The sequence below is a fragment of the Hakea prostrata genome, chromosome 1 (genome assembly GCF_041222555.1).
Source record: "Hakea prostrata isolate BN-2017 chromosome 1, UWA_Hpros_2, whole genome shotgun sequence".
NCBI classification, from domain to species: domain Eukaryota; kingdom Viridiplantae; phylum Streptophyta; class Magnoliopsida; order Proteales; family Proteaceae; genus Hakea; species Hakea prostrata.
Genome location: NC_142600.1, coordinates 78,939,983 through 78,954,590, shown reverse-complemented (window position 1 = coordinate 78,954,590; position 14,608 = coordinate 78,939,983). Strand labels below are relative to the sequence as shown.

The window sequence follows — 14,608 nt, the reverse complement described above, 5'->3', positions numbered from 1 at the left end:
GGAATGAAACAAAAGATTTGGAATTTTTTTAGGGTTTTGGGGAATGGGTGTTTGGGCAATCTTCCTTGGGTCTTTCCTTTTCTTTGTCTTTTCCTTTCTTTCTTCTTGCTTTTCTGTTTTCAGACTTGCCACAAGTCAGAAAGAGGGAGAAGGGGGCCCAGAGAGAGGGTGGTGGGGGTATTGCTACAGGGTTTTGGGGAGGTAGGGGAGTGGTCTAGGGGGATCATAGTGGTGGGGCAGGCGCCTAGGGAGGATTGCAGGGGAGAGGGGCATAGGGAGGCTGCAGTAGTTTTTTTTTTTTTTGGGGGGGGGGGGTTGGTTTTGGGGCGCAATGGGAGGGGAGGGGGGGTGGTTTTGGGGCTGCAATTGGAGGGGAGGGGGTTTTCCAGGGTTGTGATGGGAGGGGAGTAAGGGGGAGGGCAGCAATAGAGGTAGGAGGTTGGGAAAGGGGCTTGGGGTGTTGAAATTACTTGATGGAGCTGCTGTTGAAGATGACTGCTGGATCTTGAAGAAGGTTGCTGCAATTGAAGGCAAGAAGCTAAGAATCCTGCCTTGACCCTCCCAAGAATGCCACGACTTGTTTCCCCCAAGAATTCTTAAATCTTTAATCAATGCACTCTAATTTTACAATTAGGGGAATGGCTTATTTATAGACTTACATAATGAAAGAAAGACTTAGCTTCTAACTAGGAATTAGAAACTGGCTCAACTAGGTTTCCTTTATAATTTAGGATACCCGTTTACACTTGATTAAATAACAGTCACATAAATAAAAGGACTTAACTTGATAAAAGACCTAATTATCGATAAGGAATCCTACTTTTATGCCAAATCCCTATGACACTAGAACTTAAACAAAGACTGCAAAATAGAATTGGACTCAGAAAAATAAAACAAAAATTTCTAAAATAAAGTAATTAACTAAATCAAAAGGGAAAATGACCAAACTGTCCCTATAGGGGTTCAGCTAGCCCAAGTTGCCCCATCTTGGTTGGGCCTTCAAACGAGGGTTTTGGCCGGGGGAGGCCTTTGCTTACATCACCGATAATCGCAATTGAATGCTATTTTCTTTTCTGCTGTTAGTTTTTCTTAGTTTGGTTGTGATTTTCACAAATGAGATGTATGTGGAGACTACAGATGGAAGTTATGCAGTTAAATGATTTAATGTTATTCCTTTGAACAGAGTCTGGGGCTGAGATTCAGTTAGGGATGTACAATATTAGGGAACTCGTACCAATTTGGCTGTCTTAGTGTCTTAAATTAGTAAATGGGTTTCTAATGGAGAGGTAGGGGGTATGATGGATTTCTCAGTTGGCCAGTAGTAATGGATTGTGTTTTTGTGCTGTTTGGTCAGGTTTCATTGTGATGGGTTGAGATGGGGCTCAATGGTATTTACTGATGGATTACAAATTTGTGTTAGAATATTGCAAACAAATGATAAGCATGGGACTGAAAGAGGAGAGGGGATAATCTTTATCAGCATTGTCCAGGATGTATACACATATTAATGCGAGGCCAACCAATATCAGTGCTATATTAAAACACCTTTGCAGAATAGCCTTGGAAGTAGTAGGCTGGGGTATTTCTGCAATTTTGGAGAGGATGTTGTTGTGAATGCTGTGGTTCCTGACTTGATTTTATGATTATGCTGCAGTCCTGACTTGGTAATTTGAATCTGCAGGCTTCTGTACGTGAGCTTTATGACCGGGTGTGCTCATTTCACAAGCTAGAACAGAAGAAGGCATGTCACAGAATTATTTGACCTCATATATTCATTTGAAGCTCTTATCATACTTAATAAATGGTTTGTTTTTATTGACAGGTTCGCATTTGGGATTACTTCAATAAACGGAAACATTCATATTTGGCTATATCTGATCGTACGTTGGAAGAGATGAATTTGCAGATGGACCAGCATGTGAGTGAACTTCTCAATAAAGCAATTGTTAGATTTACAGGTTTAGGTACTGATGCAGATTGAGTCAAGATGCAATTCATGGGAGTCACTGTTCACATAAACAGTGTAGTGGGCCATATGGATGGGTGAAGTGGAAAGATCAGATGCTCGATGAATATCACATTTTCAGTTGCTGTTTTGTTAGTTTCTATTTAGTTGCTTAGCCATTGACCAAGTTTTTTTTTGGATGAATAAAATAACTTAAATTGCGAAAAGGAAAACAAAACGGCCTTTAAGAGGAAGACCGAAGAGAAGAGTTAAGTTAAGGCCCCAAGAGTCAACAATAAGCGTGATCCTTGGGGTATCATCAATCAAGGGGAGGGGAGAAGTTACACGTCTTAAAGAAACATCAAAGAAGATAGCATTCCAAATCATATCTTTGGAGCGGGATTTGGAAGTCCATCTACGAAGATTGTGCTTCCACCAAAGATGATGGACAGTGGCACAAAACACTAGCTTACCAACTCGATCACATATGGTAGAACCTGAAAAATTTCTTAGAATCCAAGACCAATCACTAGCAAAACTGAAGGAGCGCCTTGAGTGAGGCCAAATGAAAGATAGGGCTTTTCTCCATATAGATTTGGAAAAAGGGCAAGAAAAGAAGAGGTGGTCAAGGGTCTCCGAACCATTCCAAAAAGGGGTACAACTTGGGTTTACAGGTCGATAAGGAAGGATTGGGTGGGAGGGCAAGATTAAGGGCCCTCCAAAGGGTGAGGGGATGTTGGGCTTGTTTTGTAAGGGAATTGAGTTCCCTGACATTCCATATAACAAAGTCTGACATTTAGACCAAAGTAAGGGGGCATCCATATTGTTGCTGGAGAGAGGGCGGAGGGGGTTGGATTGGGCAGACTCACACAGGGGGGGAGTTGAGAGGGGAAGGGGTTTCAAAAAGGTCAGGGTCAATGGTTGAGCTAGAGGAAGGGGAAACAGGTTCTGGAAGGGTTAGCAGCTTAAGGGTGGAGGGCAGAGGGAGGAATTTAGGGGAGAGAGTGATACGAGTACCCTTGGATAATAGGGGGTGGGTGTTAGGTTTGGGGGGGGGGCTGTAATGGGGGGGTTAAAGCATGAGAAAGAGGGCTAATGGAGTTGGGAAGTTTAAGTTGGGTTTGGGCTATGGGTTGGGCTTCTAATGTGTAAAAAGAGGTCTTGTGAGATGGGTTAGTTAGGGGGTCCAAGTTTTGAAGAGGGTAAGTGGCCGAACTGGTTGGGCTTGGGGTAATAACCAGGTATAGCACCCAAAATGGAAGAAGAGCCAGGGGATATGGGCTTGGGCTGGAGTTTGCGGAGGGCTGCCATTAAGGGAATCAGATTGGGTTTAAGGGTTGGTAAGCAAGGTGGATGAGAGAGGGGAGCTTTATCTTTAGGATATAGGGGAGAGAGAGCGGTATTTTGCAGGGTGGTTTCAGCGTGAACCAAGGTAGGGTTTGCGGAGGAAGGTGGCACTGATAAGCTATTGGTAACGTGATTGTCAAGTTTTTGAGGTACTATACTTGTTTTAGATGGTTTAGGCGAAACTCAAGCAATGTGCAATATGCCTTTGGAGATGGGAGCAAGTGGAGCTTCGATTAGTCTTTGAGTTGCAGAGGTAGTCTTCGGCGTGGCTACAGAGTCTACAATGTTTAGATTTTTGTAGTAGGTATAGATCTGAACATCGGGAGAAGAGTCACAAATCACCGGCAGCAGATTTTTTGGCTTGCTTCTTCTTCGATGGTAGGTGTTTACGATTGTCAGAGATTTTGCAGGCATCGGAGAAGAGGCAGATGGGCTAATAGCTTTTCCAGGGCGTCAATTGTACATTGAGGAACATTGTCGATTTGAGTAGCAGAAAAAAGTAATTGATCCTCAGTAAGGCCATCAACAGTAGTCATGCGTTCTTCAGGACATGGCGGCAAGGGGGCACTACAAGGGGGAGCGGGATTTGGAGAGGAGCATGATTTTTCTTTATACCAAAAGATGAACACAGAGCACAACGAAGAGGAACCCAGTCGTACATGATTAGTTGCTAATACTAAAGACCATAATCGTCATAAATGGTGATAGTCGACGGGAGAGGTTTTGCAGTAGAGACGTCCACTCACAAACGCGTATAGGAGAGCTTTTCCATCGAAAGGGTTTTAGCATCTGTATGTAGAGGTTTGTCGATTGTAGAGCCAATTCGGCTGAGGCAATCGTTGTTCCAAAATTCAAGAGGGAGGCTAGGGAGACTAATCCACAAGGGTATGGTGTTAAAGTCAACCCTGCAGAGAGGCGAGGATGGAGACCAAGGCTTGGTGAAGACTTGGGCCTTGCCTATAGACCAAGGCGATCCTTCTGAGGCATGGGCTTGACAGTTCAGAGAGGAGAAATTAAAGAGATAGATCCCAGAATCTAACATGTTTGTCTCCATGAGACTTGTAGGTTTCCATTGTTTAGCAAGGGAGTTTTTTATGATGCTTTTGGGGGGGGGGGATAGGGCCAAGGAATTGGCCAATAATGGCGGTTTTTCATCAATGGATACTAGAGGCAGTGGCAGTGAGCAAGAAAAGTTGAGTTGGTGATTTTAGGTGGGACGAAGTTGAGGTTAAGATTTTCAGTGAAGGTGGTGTGGTTAGAGAAGAGGGATGTCCAAGACTTAGGAGGGTCATTTGTGGGTGACGGGGGGAATGGGATGTCGGAGGTGGGGGAGGAGGAGTTGACAAAGACGGGGGAGACATGTCAGGTCATGGGAGAAACATTCTCTAGTTCTTGTTTAGAGCCAATAGCATATTTCCTCCTTATGGGAAGGTTGCCTTCACTTAGGACTGCCAACTAATATTGGTGGTTACTTTTCATGGACTAGAATGTAAGTGGTGCTTAGGATGAAATGGGTGGTTTCATCTTTTAAAGCAATGGTTAAGTTGTATATTGTGTTGAAAATTATTATTCACCCAACAAATATTTGCATTATTGCAACCTGTTGGTTGTGGGTTGAAAACCTGATGGCTGCCTCTCCTGCAAAACACAGGGTTGGGGGAACCTCTTGCATTGGAGTTTCTCAGAAAATAGTCATTGACGAAGTTAGATTTGAAGCTCTTATTGGTACCAATTTCATGAAGCTGACCTTGATGGGGTGTCCAACTCACGAAGCAAGCAATCAAGATTTTCTAAAGAGATAGTTGTATCCATTCAAACTAGGTTGTTTATGAAGTTTTAGTATGATATAGGGATTTGTTGGGGTTGTATCTATAGGGTTGGACAACTCCTAAAAATTAGGAGTTTGTTGGATGAAATTAGAGATCTTAGGTCAATGGTCCTTCTGGGGTTTAGATTAAGCTGGAATTCTCATGAAAGGAGGGGATGGGGCTATAGTCTATGAAAAGAATAGGGATTCTAGTGGCTAATTCCTAGGCAATCAACAGTTGCGACGGGTTTGGGATCTCGCGAGATATCTCTCTTTTTTAAGAAGGCGAGACAAGATGAAGTGTGAGATTCCCACGTCTCACTTAAGATCTCACCATATCTTGCTATCTCGCCAGGTCTCTCCCCAGCTCTCGCCATATCTTGTTGGAACTCTCAATTTTTGCTGGATTTTCACTTGCAACATTCCTTAGCACATCTTCGACGCCAATGGAAGATCAATCATTCTATGGTTGTCTTATGAACTTATGAGTTATGACTTATATAGAGCTTCTAATGATTTAATTTTATTATTTTGTTCTCGAGAGTCAAGATTGTGACGCTCATATGGGTGGAATTTTAATGATATTTAATTGATTTGATGTATTTGATGCACTTGCTTTTCATTTATATGCGTTAAAGGTTTTATATTACATGTTGTGTAACCTTGCATTCCCTAATCCTACAACATTTTGGTTTCATACTTAGAGTAGACTTAGAACTAATACTTAGGATTGTTTCTCACAAATCTAAGGCCACTAATGTATTTAGATGACCTAAATTAGGCTAACTACCAAATTTGAGCCCAACTTAGACCCTAAAACCCACCCAGATGGGCCATCGAGGGGGCCTAAAAAAGTACCATATCTTGACCACCATCTCGCCAACTTGGTCGAGATGTCGGTTTTTTGGAAGGGGCAAGATCTTGAACCATACTCAGAGGGGTAGAAGAAATGTCCAAGACCTTGGGAAGAATGGTGGATGGAGATTCCCTGCCTAGGTGCTTGACCTGGTTGGTGGACCTATGTAACACTGTTTAAGAGCTCTTGGTGAAGGTGGTTGACTCCTGTCTTAAGTCCCAGACTTGCTTTGCAGTCAATGAGATGCTGCCCAGCAAACCCAACAAGGAAGAAGTCCCTGCCCAGCTTCTAGTCCACAAACAACTCCCGTGATTTGCTCCAAATCAAAATTCTTTCAATCAACTTTCTCTATTTGCTTTTTCTTTGGGTGAAAAAATATATTATATAAACACCCCAAAGGGAAAGAAATACAAGAGAGGGAGGAAGAGGAGGGGACGGGTGATGTGAAACCCAATTTTAGGGTTACGGTTTTTTGAGGATTTTCCTAAATAAAGGGCTGCCCATAATCTTCTAGCGGATGAGTCAAATGTCATGGGATCGTTCTAGGGTTCACTAGGGCTAGGTAAAGGCCTAAAAAAAATTGGTCAGGCCTAGGGTTATGAGGCTGAGGGTTTTAAACTTGAAACCTTGCTGTAATGACAATTTCAGATCTTGATTTAACAGTTAGGGTTTAGAAACTGGTGGCTTAGGGTTTCGGTTAGGTTAGAGATGGGGCTGTTGTTGATATTTTGTAATTTCAGATTTGATCCTAAAGGGTTTAGGTTTAGTTGGAGGTTTTCTACTTGGAGTGGGACTTTTAGGGAAGTCAACTAGGGTTAGGATTTGGAAGGGGAAGTAGTGTACGTGTAGCAGATCCTAATCCCAAGTGGCTTGGAGTGTGGTTAAAGGGTTTATGTTAGAACTAGGGTTTAGGTCTGGAGGTTGAAGATGAATTGCAGAATTTTAATGAAGAAGATGAAGTGTAGGAATTCTAGAAGTATCAGGGTTTTAGGTTTTAGATGGAACTAAGGGTAGGGATGGGATGAGAGGTGATATGTGATCCAACTAGGAGGGAAAGGGAAGGTAAGGGGGTGGGTGGGAATTAGGGACCTAATAGGGGAGGATTGCTGCTGCTGCTGTAGGGAAGGGGAGTCAGCCAAGAGGGGTTGTGGGGGTGCTGGAGGGGAGGGTCTAAGGGAGATCGTTGGGGGTTGAGGAAGGGGCTGGTGTCGTGGGGCTTGGGGAATGAGGTTGCCAACGTACGGCAGCAAGGGAAAGGGGAAATTAGGGTTGCACAGGCAGGGGAAGGGTGCGATGGGTGTAGAAGGCAAGGGAAGGGGATGTGGGTATGCTGTAGTCTGTACTTGCTTTTAGGCTGCTGTGGTTTCTTAAAGATATTGATGGGACTGGAAGAAGAGTGCTTGGTAGAAGATAGTTGCTGATCTTTGAAGAAGAAGCTTGCTGAAAAACTGTCCCCCTCAAAAAGGAACCACGGTCCTCAACTCAATAACTCTTATTCAAATAATCAGACTTAAGAAGTTAAGATTACAGAGAAAGAATAGGCCTGTTTATAGCCTACTAAAAGACTCTAAACCTGACTGGGACTCCTTTATAGATTAGGATCCGGTTACACTGAATCACAATCGACCAGATAAATAATGGAAGATCTAATGGACTCTAATTGACGCATGCGGAAATAAAATCCTAGTTAACTGAAGTCTCTAATTGACACATGCTAAATTCTGTTTAACTAAAGACTTGAATTGACATATGCTGGACTTAGAAAAACTAAAGACTCACATGCTGAAATTAAAACTTAATTAAACAAAGACATGCTGAAATTAGAGGTTAATTATTCTAAGGGGGGAATAAGGACAACATTGCCTCCATGGTTTGGCCGGCCTTGGGAGGCTTCCCCCCCATGTGGATTCTAGGCACAACTTAGGGTTTCGGCCAAAGGCTGAAATCTGGTTCACATTAATGGGAGCCCAAAGTAGACAGTCCTGGGCACGTACAAAACAGAATATCTAAATCTCAGCCCACGTGGCAGCAATCTGTTCCTAGAGGTAGCTAAGAGGTTTATGAAGTAAGAGGGAGAGCTTGGAAGTTGGAAGAAACATCCTTGCAGATGGCAATCCAAATCTGATCCAGAAATGGAGGCCCATTTGCAGAGGTCTTACTCCATCCAAATGTGAGATATTAAGCACAAAGCATTAGTTTCCACGTGGCGTTAGTGGTCGTCGATCCCTTGAAGGTGGAGTTTATCGGATAGGTGTCGGTAGCAAAGAACTGGGGGCGTAACACTATGCTAGATGGAGGTAAGAGAAACCTGATGGATTTGAAGAAAGGGTAAATAAAGCGGAAGCAAAGCAATTAAAAGAATGGACGTGCTACAGAGGAGGCGCTTACCTGATCCATAAATGGAAACTTGGGGGTTCATCTGCAGAGGTTTTACTCCATCCAAATGTGAGATATTATGCACCAAGCGTTAATTTCCCCGTGGTGTTAGCGATCGTCAATCCCCTGAAGGTGACATCTATCGGATAGGTGTAGGTAGCAAAGAACTAGGGGCGTAACACTATGCTAGATGGAGGTAAGAGCAAGAGGACAGATGGATTTGGCGAAAGGGTAGGCATTAAAAAGGTGGGGAATGGTTTTGGCTTTGGTACAAAAAATGTAGGAGGGGTATGTTTGGATGTTTTGGTGGAGCAAGGATTGGGTGGGATGGTAGAGGGAAAGGTTCTTTAGATAGTGAAGGCTTATCAGCGTATGTGGCTTTTGACCCAAACAAGATTGGCCCAGGGAGCAGAAGGGTGGTGATGCAGGGCTGAAGACATGCTGAAAAAAAGAAGCCCAATGGGTCACAAGGGTATGACTGTTTTAGTGGGTTAAAATCAGCCCACATGTTATGATCTTCATAAGCCTTAAGTCTAGTCCTAGATAAATTCATCAAAGTCAGTAATAGGGGTTGTACTTTGAACATAAAGAACTCATTGTCAACGGAGTTATCCTTTGTCTAGAGTTAGGTAGTGGATGAGGTCATTATTTGGTGGGTGTTAGCTAGTGATTGGTTATGTGTATTTAATGTTTATGTCTTTAGATTGGCTATATGAAGGGATTACGTAAGAAGGTGGATCACTCACTCACCAATTGAAATTAAAGTTGCTTTGCAAGTCCCACTTCTCCTTAGAGAAACCTTGTCTTTTATCAAGGTAGGTTGGTGTTCGATCCAATCGATCCACCTTGAGGTGTGATTGTTGTCCTTATTGCTCTCTCATCTCTGGTATATTGTTCCCTGACTATTGTCTATTAACAAGTTTAGTTTAGTGATCATTTTCTGTTTCGTTTGCTATTCAGATCTGCCATTTACTTGATATCAGATCTTAGGGTATCTTCTCATTTCATAATGGTGATCTACGCTTTGGCCTAACTCAAATCTGCGTCTTAGTTCTGCCCCTACTTTGAAGGGCTGCTATTTTGCCCTCGTTTTTATGTTATTTTCATTGTAATATCACTCTAGGTTTCAAGCTTGCTTCACATCTGAATTCTGTCTCATACTTAAGTCTGTCAAATCTGGATTTCATTCCTGTAAAAGGATCTTGCTTGGCTAGTAGTTTTGATCATTCAAACTGAATATAGTAGTACATTAGATGGGGGTGCAGATGAACTTCCAGGTGGAAGCAATGAAGAAGGGAAGCCAAAAGAGTTGATCTTGAGGAGGATAAGGGGAGGGGAGGGGAAGATGTGATGCCCCACATTTTTATATTATTATTTTATTATGGTGTGTGGATGTGTTAGTCTTTAAGATTATTAAAGGATCCGATGATTGGTTTAATCAAATGATCTGAGTGTAGTTAAATGATAGTTTAATTGAGGCTAGATTCCAATTGATATTTGGTCGAGGTCAGACATCGCTTGTGGGTCCCACAACAGTAGAATTAGACTGAACTGAAAATGAGGTGATGATCAGCATGATTTTTTGAACCCTGAGGTACTAATCTTTAGACTGTGTACATATGTTTATAAGTCAGCAACGGTGTTGTTTGTTCTTGAGAATGTTTAGTTTAGCATTTTGTCTTAGTAGTTATAACCAGATTAATAAAGGAAGAAAGCCCGGCCCTAGTTAAATGTCCATAATGTGGGCCCCACCAAGCATGTGAAAAGTGGGGTCGTGACAGAGGAGGTGGTGCCTTCCCTCAAGGGGTTTTATATAGCTAACAGTTATACAATAGAAAGTCCTTTTTGGACTGAAAATAGAAATATTAGTGTTCTGACCTAGTTATAAGATATTACACTACTAATCCTAATTAGGAGCTCATCTTTTTCAAAAGAATCATAACTAAAAGTTAATAGAAGACTAAATTTCATGCATGGAGGCTGTTATTTCCCTAACTACACACTTAAAATAGAATGACTCTAATACCTGACTTAAATTGAATTGGAAATATGACAAGTTGAACTACTAGGCTATTCCAACTAAATTAAAACAGAAGGCCTAAAATAACATTTAGTGTGGAATTCATACTCAACTCTCGTACCCATGTTTTAGGTCCATAAAGTTGGACGATTAGAAGGTAAACCAGGCGAGGCTCAACCGGTCAACTCCCATATATATATATATATATATATAACAATCCTAGGTTGTTTTCTCAGAAAAGTAGGCTTCTTTGCTATCAGATCTTGCATAATTTGTCCTTTTAAAAAAATCAGGACGAAATGCCATTTTTAATTGCAATAACAACGACAACCAAGCCGTCCCAACTAAGGTGTCAAGAAAAAGAGAAAGAGAGAATTCCCAAGTTAGTATTATGATAGTAATTAAAGAATTTAAAGCCTTTGTTGACATGGTGTGTAGCTATTGACTTCGTAGCTTATTATTTATTGGAGGCTTGGATCTACTCCAAGACCAGCTCTAATATGATTATCCCTATCCTTCTTACTTTTGCTACTTATCCATTTTAGCATCCTCATTTATGCTACAATAAGATTCTATATAATATTTTTCAACCACCCAACACTGTACACCATACATTGTTGCTGGTCATTGACGATACTAAAGATTTTCTTTTGAATTTTAAAGGAATACATCAATTATACAAGACCCTGGACGCACATCTTCACTTCATTCACCCTATTTTAATTCTTTGGGAAATATCATCCTCTATATCTGCTTATATATATACACCCAAAGGAATGACATTTGGAATCTCTTTCTCATCAAGTTTATCACCTCATCATCTGTGCAATCACGTCCAAAGTTACACACTATATGCTCTGTCTTTGTTCTACTTAGTTTAAAGCCTTTTGATTCCAAATTTGCTTTCCATGATCAACTTGGTATTGATCCCTACTTTTGTGTCTCATCTACCAAAACATATCATCAACAAAAAACATATACCAAGGAACCTCATCTTGAATGTCTTTGGTTAAATCATCCATTATAAGTGCATATAAAATATGGGATTAAAACTAATCCTTGATGTAGCCCAACTATAATTGGGAATTCACCACATTGTCCCCCTGCTGTTCTTACATTTCTCACTAAACCATTATACATATCTTTAATGATATCCACTTATTTGACTTGCAACCTTTCTTTTTCTCTAGTACTTGCCAAATTAATGCTCTGAAGACTATTGTAAGCTTTTTCTAGGTTAATAAAGACCATATAAAGATATTTTTTACACTCTCTATACTATTCCATAAGTCTCCTAATAAGGTAAAATAGCTTCAAACAGAATAAAATGAAAAAATAGGTTTGGTTGGTAATTTATAGAATAAGTTTTTATAGTGGGTGAAGGGATTCATCCTTCAGTTGTCCTCTGTCTCAATTCCTCCCCAAAGCCCTCAGCTTTGTTCAAATGCTAAGAAAAAAAGAGAAGACCAATACATTTGGGTAGCAGTGTGGGCTTCACTCACAGCTTCAAGAGTACAAGGCTGACTACAAAACCCACACTCAGCAGGCTTTGACTTGATGTCAAACTCTTATCCAAAATGAGAACAACCTCTTCCTTTTCAGGTGCACCAGATTCAGCAAACACACCATGGGTGTCATTCATAACAACAGCCATCTTACCCTGGATGTGGTTAAAAATGTTCAAATGGGTAAAGTTGGGCTTTAGAGTACTTTGTCTTGGCCCATGGGTGGGTTATATGGACATCAAGCTTTTCATTTTTGGGTTTATTGATGTGATGGAGTAATGGATGTAATTTATACTAAATTATCAGTCCATAAAAGTGGTTTGTAGTTTGTACATGGGATTAGTAAAGTGTTTGAGGTACATTAGGATACTTAATAGCTAGTTAGCATGCTGGTTTTTTGTTTTTGTTTTTTGACTTTTTTGATTCTTTTGGAGTGATTCAAAGTCCTTTTATGAACCAACTTAGGAATTTTATGTGGTCTCTATATCTGTAATATGTCCCCCATCAATTAGAGATAATATGAGTTTGTAATATGACTTTTCTATAAGAGGTTTGGTGCTCTTGAGCAATACATACACGATTGTTATTCCAAGCCTGATTTATTCTCTTCTCTTCCTTCTAACTTCTAAGAACATAAATCTATCATTCAAGTTGTTCGGGAAGTCTTTGACAACAATAAGTTGAATTATCCGCATCTCCAACTTCTCTTCTTCTAATTTCCCAAACCCTATTTCCCCTCTTAAATTTTTGGTTTTCTCTAATCCCTATCGTGATGCAGTATCAGTAGGTTGGTTCAACTGGTTTTGGTCCAACCCCAAAAAGAACTGACGCAATGGGGTTTGGTCCAACAATAGTTGGACTTATGTAAGTTAGTTCAGTGTTAAGGTTAATCTGTTATTTGTTATAGTATTCCTATGTAAGAGTGATTTAGACTTCAGTTAAGGTTTTGTCTTGAGTTTCACATTTCGACTAGGATTTCTATTTCTTCTTAAAAATAGCTTGTATTAGGATGCAATTTCATATTGAATAGCGATAAGTTGAGTGTTACTTGATTGTGACATTTCCTGCTCCTGCCTCCACTTCCCCCTTCTTCGTCTTCCTATTGTTCTATTCCTGCCCATGAAAGCCCACCTTACCGGGCCATTCCCAGGCCTGCATCATATCCATTAGAACCTATGTCTAGTCCAAACAAACCATTATAATCTATTGGAAATCCATCCTGGATGTAGCCATAAATGAATGAGGGCTAGTCAACCAAGATCTTTTAAGAGAACCAACTCAAATGCTAGAAAGAAAGGGTTTCTTTGAATTTTGGTTATGACCTATGAGAGTTTTTTGTGATTTGGCTGTAATGGAATGAGATCAATGGTAAGGACGTAGGTGGTTTACATGAACAGTTCCAAGGTTTGCTTTCAAGGGAAAAAGTATTCAAATATGGGATAAATTCCTTGAGATGGGTAACTAGGGTCTGTAGGTGTTGGAACAGGCTGAAACTTAGAGGGAACGTAGGTAATGATTTAGGGATATGATCCTCCTATGATCGGTTTGGATGGTTAAATTGGAAGATATGAGAGTAGTTGTTTATAGACTATGAAAATCCAGAAGATACTTATATCTTGAAATTTGTTGGTCAAAATGGGGTCAAACTAGGATATAAGGTCACCTGGGTTGGAATGTTGACGTGCCTAAAGTTTGGACATTTCTAATGGTTAGATTGGTGGACTCTGAACTTGAAATTTGGATGTCTTGGTAAGTCCAATAAATAAAAAGAATGAGAAAAAGGTGAGAGAATAAGGATGAGGGTGCTGGCTACCACTTACATGGTGGTGGAGCCTTGTTTTTATTGTGGAGGATCTGGAATCGACTGTTGCAGGTTGACATCCACAATCAATGCAAAATATCTTTTTTTTACTTCACATAGAACCTTTTGTCAAACACTTGGAGTTCCCTTACCAAGAGTTGAGAACAGTAAAGAGATCATAAATATAGAGTAGAACACTGGGAGAAGTTCATAAAAATAAGCTGGTGATGAATCTGCATCAAATGTGCTCCCCACCAGCAGCCAACAGCTTCAACAATGGAGCAAGCCTGGGAACCGAGGAAGGAGCTTCAGTATCATCTCTAATGATGCAAACGTAATCTTCTTTTTTAGCTGTGAACTACCCACTCAAACATCCAATTCTTGTTCAGAATCATCAACTGTGTCTCAGGAGTCCTCATCAGTTTCAACATCCATTCCATAGCAAACTTCAATATCAAGTGCCCTTTGAAGTAGATCTGAAACAATAAATGAAAAGAAATCAGGGAAAAGCAGACCAAAAGAGGAAAGAGCAGACCAGCTGCTTGTTTCATAAAAGATGTCTTGATAAGTGAAAGATTTGTAAGTTATGTCTAAATTACTTCATTGCCCCTTGTTTTCTATCTATTAGAGCTCATGCTCTTCAAAAATGGACAACAAAATGAAGAAGAATGATTTTTTTGCCATAATCCATAATATTCTTTGTCTTTCAGTTCTTTTAAAAAGAAACAAGTATAGAAAATAATACCAAACACAAAAAGAAAAATGTAAAATCATCAGAAAATGAGAATGAAAAATGATACCAACAAAACCTTAGCTTCTATTTCTGTTTGAAGAGATTTAGGCTAGATCTTTTTAGTTAAGACAAGAACATTTTTGCTTATTTGCTACTTCCTAATTTGTAATGTTTGTAGAAGATAGATCTTGAAATAGGAGTAGTTTCTGTTGTTGAAG

At 40.4% G+C, this 14,608-nt stretch overlaps 1 protein-coding gene across 2 annotated transcripts in view; it reads left to right on the top strand.

Moving 5' to 3' along the window:
• LOC149030301 (ubiquitin carboxyl-terminal hydrolase 9-like) overlaps window positions 1–14,608 on the top strand; it is a 37,808-nt gene that overhangs the window by 10,905 nt on the left and 12,295 nt on the right. For both annotated transcript variants that reach the window (XM_089142574.1, XM_089142575.1), the window contains exons 4-5: window positions 1,682–1,741; window positions 1,823–1,918. In XM_089142574.1, coding sequence (XP_088998700.1) covers window positions 1,682–1,741; window positions 1,823–1,918 — 156 coding nt within the window. The remainder of the gene's footprint in view (window positions 1–1,681; window positions 1,742–1,822; window positions 1,919–14,608) is intronic.